Source organism: Carassius auratus, chromosome 14 (assembly GCF_003368295.1).
Source record: "Carassius auratus strain Wakin chromosome 14, ASM336829v1, whole genome shotgun sequence".
In the NCBI taxonomy this organism is placed as follows: Eukaryota; Metazoa; Chordata; class Actinopteri; order Cypriniformes; family Cyprinidae; genus Carassius; species Carassius auratus.
In genome coordinates this window covers 23,334,998-23,351,569 of record NC_039256.1, presented here as the reverse complement: position 1 = coordinate 23,351,569, position 16,572 = coordinate 23,334,998, and the positions used below count along the sequence as shown (strand labels likewise).

The following is a 16,572-nucleotide window of genomic DNA, read 5'->3' as shown; positions in this document are numbered from 1 at the left end:
ATATAAAGTGGTATAAATAGATACATTTTCTGCCCCCATGTCTTGAATTTGTGATCATTCTAAATGCATTTTAATAGATTGAATCATGCAGTGGAAGAACGCACTCAAAATGCGCACGTGCCCTACTCTAGAATTCACGTAATATGCGTGCTCTCTGTAGAGGTGTCCATAATGTCGAAACGCACATTATTAAAATAACAATTATCGCAGACGATATATATCAACGCTATATCGCAAACCCCCACCGCTGAGGCATCTGAGAACATACATAATCTTGCCTTTTTATTCTCGCATCACCAAAGCATAATTAATATAAAGTAATTATTTTACAACTTCTGTTATTAAATAAATAAATAGATACCTCAGTGGTGGATACGGCCCTGTGTGGAAAGAATAAAAGCAGAGAGAATTCTTTCTTGCACATCTCCATTCTTCTACATTACACATTGATAACAGTGAATAATCACATATATATTTGTAAAGAATTTACAATTACAATATTTCAAGAATCCAGTCACTTTATTATTATTATTATTATTACTGACCATTAAATGGTACTGCCTAGCAAATAGTTACACTGTAAAACCTGACAAGTAAACTTAACTCAAACCGTTTGAGTAAACAGATTGCCTTGATTTAAACCATGTAAGTTTTAAAACATTGCATTCAAATAATTAAGTGATTAACTAAGTGCTGATTGAGAATTAGTGATGAACAGCTGCTGTTAACAAACAGAATCACTGAAGAAAAGAGAAACACAAGAACTACTACAACTGACTTCAGACACAGACTTAGATGAAATCAACTGAAATAAAATACATGAAATCTCTCAAGATCTGATTAAACAACCCCACAAACAGCATCACCAGCTCCACTTATTAATAACCAGACTGACTTTATTTCTGTCAGACGTCTACAGAAGATCTTATTGAGAATGAACTAAGGTTTAGATGTTGATTTATTGTTTCATTTGAAGTAACCATGTTAGAGATCAGTGTTTGCTTTAGTTGTGCTCTTGACCCTTGACTTCTGTCTTAGTCTTTTCTCTGGCTGTTATAACCGTGTGTTTCTAAAACACATTTGTTGTAACTCAAAAGCCCAGAAGAAATGCCATCAGGTGTTAACCTGTACCTAGATGTAGGTTGTTATACTTTATATTGGTGATGATAATCATCAATTATTGAACTGCTTGGAGTCTAATCTCTGATGAAATCGGTGATGTGTAATTTGATTGGTTATAGTAAAAGTGATTCTAAGAGACAGTGCTTCTGTAATAATCAGTTAATACAAAGACTTTCCAAACAGTGTGGTCTTCTACGGTGTCAAGCAGTCACACACAGACATCAATAATCAGAATATGAACCTCAACAATGGTGACCATAAAAAAAAAAAAAAAAAAAAATGCTGCAGAGCATGCTGGGAGCCATGGATTAGTTTTGTACTACAATAGTACCCAGCATGCATTGCAGCATGTTTTTTTGTCACCATTGTTGAGGTTCATATTCTGATTATTGATGTCTGTGTTTGACCAACTACTGGGATGGAATACAAATGTATGTGTACAAAATGTTTATGAAGCATTTTTATGTTAACTGATTATCACAGACTCTTAGGGTCACTTGTATTAGATCCACTTCTACTAATTACACATTTGTTTCCTCAGATATCAGACTCTGTACAGATCAATATTTGTGAATAAAAATGAATAATTATCATCACCTATATGAAGTATAACAACCTACACCTAGGTACAGGTTAACACCTGATGGCATTTCTTCTGGGCTTTTGAGTTACAACAAATGTGTTTTAGAAACACACGGTTATAACAGCCAGAGAAAAGACTGAGACAGAAGTCAAGGGTCAAGAGCCCAACTAAAGCAAACACTGATCTCTAACATGGTTACTTCAAATGAAACAATAAATCAACATCTAAACCTTAGTTCATTCTCAATAAGATCTTCTGTAGACGTCTGACAGAAATAAAGTCAGTCTGGTTATTAATAAGTGGAGCTGGTGATGCTGTTTGTGGGGTTGTTTAATCAGATCTTGAGAGATTTCATGTATTTTATTTCAGTTGATTTCATCTAAGGCTGTGTCTGAAGTCAGTTGTAGTAGTTCTTGTGTTTCTCTTTTCTTCAGTGATTCTGTTTGTTAACAGCAGCTGTTCATCACTAATTCTCAATCAGCACTTAGTTAATCACTTAATCACTTAATTGCAATATATATCTTCTTTCAGGGAACTCAACTGAATTAAGTTCAGAGTACTCATTACTGTTAGTTTTTTCAACTTAAATGGTTTAAGGCAATCAGTTTCCTCAAACGGTTTGAGTTAACATAACTTGTCAGGTTTGAGTGAGGCTGTGTCTGAAGTCAGCTGTTGTTCCTTTCTCTCTTTTCTTCAGTAATTATGTTTGTTAACAGCAGGTGTTCATCACTAAAGCTCAATTAATCACTTAATCACTTAATTGCAATGTATATCTTCTTTCAGGGAACTCAACTGAATTAAGTTCAGAGAACTCATAACTGTTAGTTTTTTCAACTTAAATGGTTTAAGGCAATCGGTTTCCTCAAACGGTTTGAGTTAACACAACTTAAGGATATCGGTTTACTCAAACCGTTTGAGTTAAGTTTACTTGTCGGGTATTACAGTCAAGGCAATCGGTTTACTCAAACGATTTGAGTTAAGTTAACTTGTCGGGTTTTACAGTGTCTCATCCATAGTTAATTCCAACTTTTTATGTAATGTCCTAAACAAGAGCTAGTGAATTAAATATTAATTTCATATCTGAAAGCACAGAACACATAATTGTTTTTCTCAGCAATATTGCAATTCTACAGACTTGCCAAGTTTTCCTGAGACCTTTTCCTCTGATGTCTGAGACCTGTCTGGCTGGGGACGTACTGTAGGCCTAGTTTGTTAAAATCTAACCTCCATCAAATTCACCATCTCTCCTTTCCGCTTCCCTTTCCCTGATTTGCACAAAGAAAATTCAGATGTCCATATACAGGAGCCCATTATGATCGAGTCAAAATAAGAGAATCGATTTTATTTAGAGACTTACTTTAGCTTCATGTTTTCATAGCCTAACTCATTTGCGTGTCGTCACCAGGCTACGTGCCACAAAGATGTGCGGACATGGATTGCTGTTCTGTAACTGTTAAATCTTAAACTTGAGATTTATACTGGGGCACAGCAGATTTATACTGGGGCACGTGCCTGACAAACTGAGACAGACTAAATCAAACCCCTTACGAAAGGAAAATATATTTACCAATATATTTTAAGAAATATATTGTGATATACTGTAATATATTATTTTTCCTTTTTATTTTCTAATATATTATATATTTGAATACATTGAATAATATATTGATGATACATATATTATATAATATATTGCAAAATATACAAATGATTGCCGCTTTCAATATATTGCAATATATTGGAAAAAATAAATATTAAATCCCACATATAAGAAAATATGCCTATTACATGATATTTTCCAATATACTGCAATATATTTTTGTTTCATAAGGGACATCACCTACCTGCAAAGCTACCTGAAAAACTATGTGCAAGTGCACCTAAAGCAAAAGATGTTTTAAAATCTTTAAATTAAATTAATTGAATTTAGTCTGTCTCAGTTTGTTCTGTTTCTTCCAGATAGACTGATGATGATGAGATCAGATCTCTGTGTGGAGCACCGTCTGCTGTCAGACTCCTTGTGCAAACAAAAATCTCACTGGATTATTACATTTAATGGCAAAAATAATGTTTGGAAATGTAAACTGATATTTCTAACTGACAGACAGCAAAAGAATAACTGACTTAAACCATTATTTATCATAGCTGGTGAAAATACTAGAGTTCTAATAATCTTGGCCACCACTGTATAAATATATATATATATCATATCAATATATAACATAGCCTACGTAAATATACAAAATAACATATGCAAGAAATGCGGAATATAAAACATCTAAATATACAAAACAATACAAGCAATACATGCATAATATTGAACACAGGGTGGCGCCATTGAGACTTGAAGAACATGTTTGGAAATGTGCAAAGTAAAACTTGAGTAAGGGGGAGCAGAGATATTGCAGCAAAAGGTTTTATAAGCACAATTTATTGGCACACAAAATGGCAAAGCATACGTACAAGACTTTGGATATGACACAAAAAAACAGCTCTGCTAAATATTTTACAAACTGTGCAGAGTTTCAGTAATACAATTTAGTTGGTTTTGGAAATACCTTATGTTCAGGAAAAAATATTCAGGAAATGTTTTGTAATGACAAAACACAACAACAAAGAATTTGATTAATTAAAAAAAATATTTGGCTGTTTGTCATCATCATCATCATCATCATCATCATCATCATCATCATCATCACCGTAATATTCTTTTCAATCATTAAAGCACACAACTCTTAAAGGGCCTTAAAGAAATATTTCCAAATCCAGTGGACAGTATATAATGTTTTTGTAAAAACAAAGTGTCTCTAGCTACAGAAATGACATAAAGCTGTGTAAACCTGATCACATGATTTGCTAGAAGGGCATTCATTGCATTTTTTAGAATGATTTTTAGATAAAAAGGCTGTTCTCCTGTTAAAATTAGGGTTGAAGCTAGACATGATGAATGTTATTTAAACTCATACACAGCTTATGAACAGTATATTTGTGACTGAATTTACAGTAAGTTATATTTAATGTTCTCATTTCTCAGTATGGTGTTCATTCCTGAGTATGAAATCTGTTATTATCAGATAAAAAAAAAAAGTCAAACAACAACTAGTAAACGTCAAAACAGCTGCCGTTTACATCAAGGTCTGATGACTTCAGTAACATTACATCAGATGAAGCAGAAAGCATTTTTATTGTCAAAGTCACAACCCTGGTTACTGTGCTTCCAAATCTATAACCAGAGTCCAACGTGACCTCAAAAGCATGTTACCGATTTCGAAATGTCATGCAGAAACATATCATATTCCATTATGAAAATAAGTCAATACAGGGAGAGCGGAAGATGGACAAATATGCTTTTCATATGTGCTTGCCTGTCCGTGAATAAACTCCTAATCCCGATGGTACAGTACAAGGAGAATACAGAAAAATCACAAATGATTGAAATAGCACATTGACTCAGAAATCAAATAGGAATTTAGGAATTAAAGCACGATCTGTACAATCCGTCTTTGTTAATACAGTCAGCTGTGTTGAAGGAATGCAAGGCGGTTCACTTTTAATTGAAAGCCGAGAGAAAAAGACAATAGCCAAACGAATTTCCAATAAAAATGCAAATGTTCAGGGATTGGTCTCGGTGGATGCCTCTGCAGTTCCGGTCTCCAGTGACAAGACAGTCAACACGTCCGTCTCTTCAGCGATTGGTTGATATCGAGTGTAGTAGCCAGCTAGAGTCACTATGGAGATGTGTGATGAACTGCGAGACAGAAAGCTTTTTTACATCGAATATTGGGCTAAAGTTGTCCCAATTTCAGGTCTCTGTAAATTCAGATTGCTCACTCAGCCTTGATAAAATCAAGTTCTTCCAAAAGTCACATTTCTTGCGATGCTTTGTAGCACAGCTAGATGATTTCGAAAAAATCCAGTGAGCAAATATTGCTGCCAAAGTTTGGGCTGTGAAGTTCTTAAATGTTACCCAAAATAAGAAGTGGAACCATCAGTTTCTGGTGAAAATGGATGACATCATTGACACCATGACACGGGATTTACATCATCGAGGGTAAAAAGTGAGGTCAGAGAGAAAGAGCAGGGCATTGCGCATGTTGTCTCCTACTGAGACGGCTGCGAGGCCGTGCTCTCCGGCTTGCTGTCTTGTCCTGTGGGCGGCTTGCTGTTCCAGGGAGCATTGTTGCCGAGCGCCGGCGAGCTTGTGAAGTCGTCGTCATCGTCCAGGCCATTGGTGGCATCATATTGTGTGTTTTCTAGCCGAGTGATCAGACGCTCGTCCTCATCTCCAAACTCCCCGCCCATTAGGGTGGGCTCACCTACCACCATCACATCCTGCAACACAAACAGTTAGACAGTCAAACAACAAAATAAGACAGGTTTCATATTTGTGACGAAACTTTGGGTGCAGTTAAAGAGAAAACAGACCAACCAGACCCAGACATATGATAGTGTTTGTTTTTTGTTTGAAATCCCTAACCTTGAATTTACCATGTAAATTTTTTTACACGTAGAGTCGGATAAATCATTAGTATTCATATATATTCATAAATATATTTATATACATTATTTGTAACACTCGTTTTTTATTTATTTAAGTAATACATATTAACAAATTTAAACTATTTGCATTTTAAAATGTTACAAAAATATATTGAAAAATATTACATAAAAAATAGATTAGTTGGAACTTTTAAAAATGATTAAAAAAATATCAAAATTGTTATAATATATTATGTATATATTAAATTAAAATATAATATGTTAAAAATAGATGTGATTGTGATTATAATGTTTGATTAGGTGCAATTAACTGTAATTAGTATGTTTTTGTGTTAAAAACTGATGTTATGAATTGTGAATAAATTGTGAGGAGTTACAATGTTTCAATTGTTTTGTAATGTGTTTAAATAATGTATAAAATATATTAATTTATAATATCTTAAATGAAAATACAATACATGAAATCGATGTGGATTCTTTGTGTGATAATTGCAATCAATCGTGTGATTAATTAGTCACAATGTTGTATCTGGAGCTTTGTTCTAGTGCAGTCTTCTGTTCTTTCTCTCTCTTTCAGGCTTAACTGATCAGTTAACTGGAGCACACGCTTCGCTGATCATGTGTGTCTATGGCATGGGAGCTCTTTATCTCTCTGTATGCTCTTCTTCTAGCTCCAGTTCTATGTACGATTGCCAGCTGTCACATACAGAATTGGCCCGTATTTAAGGGAACTTAATATAAGATCCATATTTGATCCTTATGGTAGAGAACCTCATCAGCATATATAAGTTGGGAGCACACAATCCACATGCGTGAGCAAACACTATTTTCTTTGTGTGTGTTTTCAACAGATCATTTTGCTGCCTAGCTTTAGCATCAAGTAAATTTGCATTTAGCATGTTTATAGACTGCAATAATATCTGTTTTTCTGAGACACATGAAAGTGGCCAAGTGTAAATCAAATTTGCATATGCAATCAGACAGTAATCTAACTGATCAAGATGCAAGAAGTGACTACAAATAAAAAAGCTGACAAAATCACTGCAGCAAGAAACAAGTACATATGAGACGTGAACAAGAAGATTATTAATACATTATTTTTAACACTTTTATTTGTTATATTTTTGCACTTTGTACTCCTCATCAGAATGTTTTCAATAAAAGCAGAGACAATTTGTTTGCATATTTTTCCCACTGGATTTGTTGCTTTAATTAAAATGTCTAAAATAAACGAGCATTAAAAAGCTGAGGATGTTTATAATGAAATATTCACACACAGTCAAATTCTTTAGTGCCATACTGTAAATTGGCACAGGTTAAACTGAAATGTGTAGTAGCGTGTGACACTTTAGTATGACATTAAAATTAATTGATTTTTTTAAATAACAGACACAATGAAATTGAATGTCAGTGAGACAAAATTAATGTGATTGCATCTTAAATGCATTTTAGCACTATATTTATTATTCTCCCTTAATTAAATAGCAAATGTAAAGATCAAGAAACTGTGAGTAGTCCGGTAACACTTTACAATAAGTTTCAACTTAAGTTTCAACATAACTTTAGTTTCTGGAAGCCTTTATAGACTTTATAGTAGTAGTATAGTATGGTAAGTACTTGGTACTGGTAGCCATTGACTTCCATTTTAAGCCACACATATATTAACAATAATATATGTAGAAATGTCCATTAACCTAGATTAATGAAGTTGGTTAACTAGTGTTATCCAACTGAACATTGATCATAAAGTGTTCCCATTCATTCTCCAGGTTACAAGCTATGAGACTCCTTGCACCCTTCACACTACTGGACTCTCTTGATTCAGCTCTTTTACGGTTTCCTGTCTGTTTATTTGAGCGCTGACTATCGTGTCGTCTCGTGAGAGCTTTGGCTGTGACCCAGAGTCACTGTCAGTCCTTCCCACCCTTCTGCTTCTTAATTACTCTCATTCATTAAGGTGGGCTTTTTGACTAAATAACAATATCCACACACTGATTTGTCAATTTGCATAGCTAATTAAGTCATTAGCTGAAATACTTCAGATTAGAAAAAAAATGAACACCGCTTGCCAACGAGCCTTGAATTTGCCATCTGTTTTTGAAAGGCAATTGTCTCCCTGCAGTCTGGGTGTTAAACTGAGGGCCAGGATCACAAACATTAGCACACTCAAATACAGACGCGCTCATGCAACCTACAGGTTTCCAGCAGGTGGTTTGACGGAGAGCTCTAATTGCTATCAAATGGAAAGGCTGTCCGGTGCTCTTGTCTAATTAGATGTAGCCTGTGGCTAAACCCAGAGTAAAACAGACCGACTACCTGCCGCCCACAAAGACTAGCTCAGCATCCACCTCCATCTGAGCTTGAGGAGCATAGAAAGCCCTCATTTGAGCTAGACATTGTTTAAGAGTTCAGAAGATGTGCATGCATGTGCTAATCCAGGCACGTTACACATGCATGACTGACCAGCTTGTCATAATAGTACTGAAATCATAATTCTAGCCCAAAAACATAACCACAAGGGGGCACTGTTGTAATGCTGTTGAGCCCCCATCCTCCCCAAAACCTGGTGGTCACATGATCAGCTCATTGTGATTGGGCTCACGTAGGAAACCGATCAGGCAGCATGCGATGACTGCACAGACAAAGCCAAGTGGCCACGCTACATATGTAACCAGTGTGTTCTTCTCCATGACATTGCTTACAATGAAACTTGCTGCTTTCGAATGGGGAGCAAAATGACAAGTGTTGTGAAACACACACACACACACAGAGAGGATCTATATGATAATTAGCACTGGCACCGAGCCAGTTGCTCACACCAACACTTTCCTCTCTGCTTGTGTGAATGTGTCTGGTGCCCAAGTGATGGACGTTGACTAGATACAAGCAGGACAAAATATATGCAATTAGAGTCACATATATGGAGAGACAAAACTTCCCAAGAGAGAAGAAAATATGGTGTAAATAAAATATTTCATTTCAGCAGATATGCACATAAATATATAAATCATTTTATATGGCCATATACAGGAATATATGATATAATTAAATTAAATAAGCTAATTTCAAATAAAATACATTTTTATATCATTTCAAATAAATGAAATATAAATATCGGATTAGAAACAAGAAATTTAGCTGAAACCAACTGGCTGAAATAAAATAAATGCCTAAATTAAAGTAATAAAACAAAACTTTGACAAATCTAAGCAATATACATACATACACAGTATATATATATATATATATATATATATATATATATATATATATATATATATGTGTGTGTGTGTGTGTGTGTGTATATATATATATATATATATATAAATAAATAATACATTTAAATACATTTATATAAACTAAATTTCTAAAAGGTAGTCTAAAATGAAAATAGAAAGCTAATTTAAAATATTACTGAATATTATAACATCATATATAATAGTAAAATTACCATGATACAGATATATAACTATATAAAACTATCGCCAAAATATTGAGAACATCACCTTTAAAGCTGTCCAAATAAAGTTCTTAGCAATGCATATTACTTGTCAAAAATGTAGTTTTGATACATTTCCAGTAGGAAAACAAACTGGGTTTGACAAACTGAGCTGGAACACGCGACTGTCTCTCCTCTCTAATCTCCTCTACGGCATTCATGTTTCCCTGAACTCCAGGGGAAAAGCCACGCACTACAAATCCCATCATCCATCTGCAAACAAATTTACCGCCTCACAATACCACTTCCCAAAAAAACAGCATCAGCACTCGCGCGCTGTGTGTTTGACCCTGTAGTGTGTGAACTGGGAGAACACATCGACCGCCAGAGTAATGCCTGAAGAGGAAGCCTGGGGGATAAAGAGGCACTCTGGGATAAATGCCTCTGAATTGGGGTTAAACACTGTAAGTGGGTAATATAGGAATTGAAAATGAGGGCTAAGGAGTCTCTCTCTGTAAAGGTGCAGAGAGAGAGAGAGAGAGTATTTACTTTGGCATTGGGATTTAATATGCTTTATATCTGTTTCACGGACCAAAAAACTGGCATAACATTGTTATAACGTGTCATAACAGCACTTTAATGTTTCATTAGTTGTGAGAGACACAGATAAAGGGATAGTTCACCCAGAAAAATGTAAATTCTGTAATTTAATCACAAACTTGTAATTCCAAACTTGTATTGCGTTTCTTTCTTCCGTGGAACAGGTCTTCGGAAGCTATACTGTAGTTTTTTTAGAAGAACAGACTAAAATTTAGTCATCATTCAATAATAATCCTATTCAGTTGACTGTAAACCTATGCAAACAAATCATTCAATAGTTCTATAAAATAAATTAGATGATTTAATGAAAAGTATTTGCTCAAAATCAAACTGTCAGATGATTTATACAGTGCACAAGGTTTGTGTGCCAATGTTGTGGGGCTTTTTTTGTGTCAATTTTGGAGATTGACAGCCATCTGTTTTCATAATTTGCTTGATGCAAATACACTTTCTTAAAAGAATACATTTTGTGTTGCATGACAAAAAGAGAGTCCTATGGGTTTGGAACAACATGAGACTGAGTAAAAATGACAAAAGCTTTTCATTATGGAAGGAACTCTTCCTAAACACAGGTCACAGGGATATGATTGAATAAGCTCTTGTCACACAACTATCGCTGTGAATCAAAACTACAGCGCCTTTTTATATGTGTTTTGACAGCATAATCATACCCTTAGGACAGCAATCTGAGCAAAATTGTCTTAACGTTTTGGATGGTTACAATGTGTGTATGTAGGTGTGTGTGCAAAGAAGAAGATCTGATGCTTACAGGTACCTGGCTGGTCAGATTGAAGTTGTTGGCAGGGCTGCGTTTCTTGCCGCCAGCGCTGTTGCCAAGGTTACTGTTAGACGCACTGCTGGCGGAGTTCTTCCTCTTTCTTCTCTTGGTCGTGGTCTGTCGAGTGGGCTCTGCTCTCCACAAAACACACAAGCAGGCAGACACCCACACACACACACACAGATCAAAAGTATTAATAAAACACACATCCACACTCATGAACATGCCACAAATGCATTCACGCAGATGAAGAAAAAAGACTTTTCATATGCAATATTCATATGCAACATATGCAAACACATATATGTGATCACATAGGAAAAGATAAAGAAATGCATCTATTTTTTTCTGAGAGAGAGAACATTCAAACATCTCCCAAGACATGCACTAGTAAGAGAGAACCTCATTTGCATAAAAGCTCAAGCGTGCATACTGCAGTCTCTGCAGCCAGTCATGCATGCATACTTATAGCATCAATGTACAAATGCTGTTTACTTTCAATAAATAGCACTAACACTATCATTAAAAAGTGTTTTCTAATTCCTTTTTGGAAGATAAATCCTTAAAAAAACATTTAATAATGCAACTAAAAAATTGTGATTACGTTTAGCAAATATCTTGCTTTTTAAACAAATTGCATTTTTAGAGTGACTACTGAAATATCTCTTTCTATGCTGAGTATTCATGGTTCATGTATTTCATGGGTTTCAGTTTAGACAGAGTGCAGTTTGCCTATTAGAAGGCGATTCAAAAGATGAGAAGAGTACCTTTTTTGTGATTTGAGGGGAAAATTTCCGTTTTGAAGTTCTGTGGATGTCCAGCTGAAATCATATCCAAAGCAAGATTTATTTCCAAGATAATACTTATGACAAATCAAGCTGTTATGCATATCTAAGACCAGAAGACATATGCAAATGTAAACTGCAAGACTGCAGGCTTGCTGTCAACAGCAGAAATTTTTTGAAATATGTATGGCAAAATCTGTGGGTCTCTTATGCTAATCATACAAACACACATATTTGTGCACAAACCCTGTATGAACATTTCTCGCAGAAATGTTAATTAGATAATTTTTGCTTTATACACTACTGCTTAAATTTTGGGATCAGTCGACTTTTAGGGTTTTGAAAGAAATTAATAATTAAGCAAGGATCAATTAAATTAAACAAACATGGCATTAATGAAAAAGACAAATGTTTATTGTATATGAACTGGTTTTGAGTATGAATGAATCCAAATCGACTGAAAATAATAGTTTGTTAAGCTGTAAATACTGTATAGCCATGAATTGTTATTTTATTAATTTAATTTTAGTATAACAATCAAAACGTTTGACACATTGTTAGTCATTACTGATGCCTGAAAATGAAATACATTTTGGAGGTTCTTACTAACCACACCCAGGGAGATGTTTCTACACGATAGATTCAAAATAAAGTCAAATATAATAATAAACAGACTGTAGAAGGAAATCTGTTTTGATTTTCTGGAGAAGAACCTTCATTTTTGTATGTTTATCAGTGCGAGTGTGTGAATGACGTACTAAAACGCCCTTGTTTCCACAGATACACATGCACAGGTGAAAAAAGGGGCAAAAAAAACTTATCAGCATATAAAGGCAACCTTCTTTCCTTCCTGTTCTGAACACAAACGCTCTCCAGATTTCAGAAGAATGGGAGGAAAGAGGGAAGCGAAGCTAATAAGGAAACGACAATTACAGAAGATCCACTTGGATACGGACTGTGAGAAGGCCGGTGCTGACGACTGGACGGGGGTCATACAGGGTTTCACCCACAGGGAGCGGATGGAGGATGTTTCAGTCTCTTACATGTCATGTTGTCAGTGTTTAAATCATATTCCATGATATGTAAACCCGTCATGCGATCTAAAGACAAGTCTAAATCATTATTATTGATTGATTTGACCCCCTGAGAACCCTACATAGACATCAAAAGCTGGAGATATTCACTGATGTCTAATCCTTACTGACACGTTCTACCAAATGAGAGTTTTTAGAAAGGATAAGAGAAAAAAAGAGAACAGCTACACTGCTAAACTGCAGCTGAAATTTTTCAATAGAAATGGACTCTAGCTGAAACATATTTACCTTAAATAACTTGAATGTACTGTATGTTATGTATGAATCCAGCAGATAACAGAACATAGTGTAATCCTTGAAGTGTCATTGTGTCTTTATTTTCATTTTATTTATTAACTTTTTCCCTCTACTGTCTTTCATTTAATGTTTAATCAGATGCTAATTTTAGCACTTGTTGTTAGCAACAGCTGTCAGGGTTTTTATGCATTATAATTGCTATTTGTTTTTATTTTTATTTCTAATTGTCTGTTAATGTATTTGTATTACACATAATTATGTTGTAATAAAATGTAATACATTATATATATATATATATATATATATATATATATATATATATATATATATATATATATATATATATATATATATATATATATATAAAATGTAATACATTTTATTACAACATAATTATGTTTTTTTATATATATATTTTTATAGAGAGAGAGAGAGAGAGAGAGAGAGAGAGAGATGAATATATATAGAGATATATATATAGATAGATAGATAGACAGATAGATAGATAGATAGATGCATATTCTGCAAGAGGTATGTAATCTTATGAGCACAACTGTATGCATTGTTTGACCAAATACATTTTGGGGTCACTGTAAAGTTTGCAGATCTGTTCTAGTCCACCAAAGACTGTAAAACTCTTCGATCCTGACAGGTCACACAGAAGTGCTGAATTAGAGCATATTTCCCCAAAGGCCATGGCATTAAACACACACATCCGTAAAGATCTGATAGAGCACAAATTGCTGCCGTTAGGAGCGTCCTGTAATACAGATGACAGTGATTTGCTGTTACCTGGAGGGGCCACCATTCTTTGCCACTTCTGGAACAGACAGGTCTTTAGACAGTCTCTGGGGCTGAGGTTGTAGGTCTTGTGTCGGGACATTAGCTCTTGCATCGGCTCCAGAATGACACACAACTAAATGAAACGCACAAAGTCACCAGTTTAACCATTTTAAACATATTGTCATGTAACAATGTAACAATATTATCATGTAAAATCACACAGAAACTCACACGGATACGCACACACACAAATCACTTCCCACTGACAGGATCATATCCCAACGCTGCTGTATCCTCTCACTTCCACAGGTCCAGGGAAACAATCTCTGGATCCGGGCCCACAGAGCAGAGCTATTTCTAGTCTGAATGTGAGGAAACCTACAAGCTTCCTTGTCCATCTCACCGGACAGTGGTCTTGTTGCGTCCGAGCACAGGAAACGTCCTCGGTGTGGATTTACTGATAAACGCGGTGGAGGTTTTTCAAGCGATGCTAATGAGTCACTTTTACGAGGTATTTTTACAGCACACCAAAGTAAGGATCGTGAGAAATTACCCCGGTGAGAGGAAAAATAATCTTGTTTACAGGAATAACAGTGTGCTACTAAAGTCCATGAGGTTGACCTCTCATTTAAATCAGGCAAAAAATTATGAATGATTAATCTTTTTTCAGAGCCCATTGATTTTTTTTTTCTAAAAAAAATATTGGACAAGCCACATGACTGTATTTACTATATACTGATCCTGTGCAGTGAAGTATACAGAGTCCTGTCCAATAAAAAAACAGGTGCAGATTTGGCTGAGGGCACACAGACTTGCTGTTACAAGAGCTACATCTAATCCAAATTTAATTCACAATTCAGCTTAGGCAGCACCGCTGCATTTTAACTCTGTGTTTATAAGCGAAGCTGTGCGTTTAATGCGTGGAACAACAACGAAGAAAGACACACTCAGTGGGAGAAAAACGGTTGTTCCGAAAACCTTGAAAGGGCATTTTTCCTCTCTTCTCCCAGTAGCTCGCTATAAACAAGTTTGTGTTTTGCTGAGCTCCAGCGCAGCGCAGAGAGAGACCCACAACGCTGCACTTCAACCGGGAAAGCTCATTAATGTTATGCTAATTTTCTTTATCCAATTCATTTTCTCTCCCTCTCTTGTTCTCCCATTTGCAAAATGGAGCTGTCACTCACACTGAAATGACGGGAATAAACAAAGCCGCCATGAAGCTGGCTAATAAATTCTGAGCCGTGTTAACACACACACACACACACACACACACACATTCAGTCACACATAAATGTACAAATACATATTACAAATATATATAATTCATTTTTCAATATATATGCACAGTTTAAGGAATAACATAAGCATATAAAAGTTATAATTGATAAATTATAGTTGGGACCAGGGTGATATCATATTTTTTGGACATATACCACAGTATATCATACCATATACCATAATATCATGGGTTTTTGGAGCTCACTTTTTTCTTTAAGAGCCCCTATTGTCTAACACAATATTTGAGGAACTCCCTAATACATATATTTATATGTGTGTGTGTGTGTGTGTGTGTGTGTATATACATATTGACACCATGGTATTATCTTCTGATACCATAAGCTCACCATGCTATCGCATCAATACTTTTTTTTTGTAATGGAAATTGAACAATCAAACTATTTTAGTTCCTCCTACCCTGAGGTAGTTAAGGGTGAAGTTGGTCAGTCCCATGCGGGTGATGTTTTTTGAGAGTTGCTCCAGGACTTGAGGGTCTTGTGCCTGCAGGTGGACAAAAAAAAAAAGAAAAAAAAAAAAGAAAATCACTTTATACAAACCCCCAAAATCCACAGCATGATATTGACCAAAAGCAACACATATGATGCTTGTTCTTCATGTGTGTTTTATGAGACCCTGAATGTGACCACAAATTCACACTTGTCAGATCTTTATTTCTGAGGGGCTCTCAGCGTCTGGTGGTTGTGGCACTGGATGAGATGCTATCTGTGTGCTGGAGAGATTCCAGTGATGTAATTTATCTGAATCACTGTGATTACACTGAATGCATTTTTGATTCAGATCTGGGGCATTGAATCAGGAGTGTGCTGCAGCTGCTAATTAATATTGATTGACTAAATGTCAATTGAAATGTTATAGTGCATTTCACTATGAATTACAAACTAAAGCTGTTTGTGTACTTACTGGCAAAATCATTGACCAGATTCATTAAGGTAAATTGTGTTAAGCAGCATGAGTTTAATGACACCAGCCAATCATAGAGCTACTGTCGTTTGATTGGGCAGGGCAGAGTAAAATAGCAAAGTATAGAGAATCTAAAACGAGGTTCCTCCAGTTTGCTCATATCCTCATTAGTCTTGATCAGATGAGTTTGACTCAATTTCTGTGCAACTTTACCCTTGTGTACGAGAATGAGACGATCAAACATGCTGCAGTAACTTTTGCACTATCCTTGTCAAAAATCTTTCAAAGCCCTTTCTCCCTCGTTCACTCTCTCTCCCTCTCCACCAGAACACAGGGCCCCAAAGGGCCCAATTTAAGAGCATGTGAATTTCACAAGTTGCAGTGAACAAACTTTCTAAAACTACACTATATCTGAATCTACAAGGGGGAGAAATGAGTTAAAACTCAAGTGT

General features: G+C 35.4%; 1 protein-coding gene across 2 annotated transcripts in view; it reads right to left on the bottom strand.

The window, feature by feature from the left end:
- Nucleotides 1–5,754: 5,754 nt before the first annotated feature.
- ldb2a (LIM domain binding 2a) overlaps nt 5,755–16,572 on the bottom strand; it is a 43,162-nt gene continuing 32,344 nt past the window's right edge. The window contains exons 5-9 of one of the 2 annotated variants that reach the window (XM_026280743.1): nt 15,617–15,700; nt 13,931–14,054; nt 11,790–11,843; nt 11,014–11,153; nt 5,755–6,037 (exon numbers count right to left, since the gene is read on the bottom strand). In XM_026280743.1, coding sequence (XP_026136528.1) covers nt 5,807–6,037; nt 11,014–11,153; nt 11,790–11,843; nt 13,931–14,054; nt 15,617–15,700 — 633 coding nt within the window. In that variant the 3' untranslated portion in view covers nt 5,755–5,806. The remainder of the gene's footprint in view (nt 6,038–11,013; nt 11,154–11,789; nt 11,844–13,930; nt 14,055–15,616; nt 15,701–16,572) is intronic. The other variant, XM_026280744.1, reaches the window with a different exon arrangement.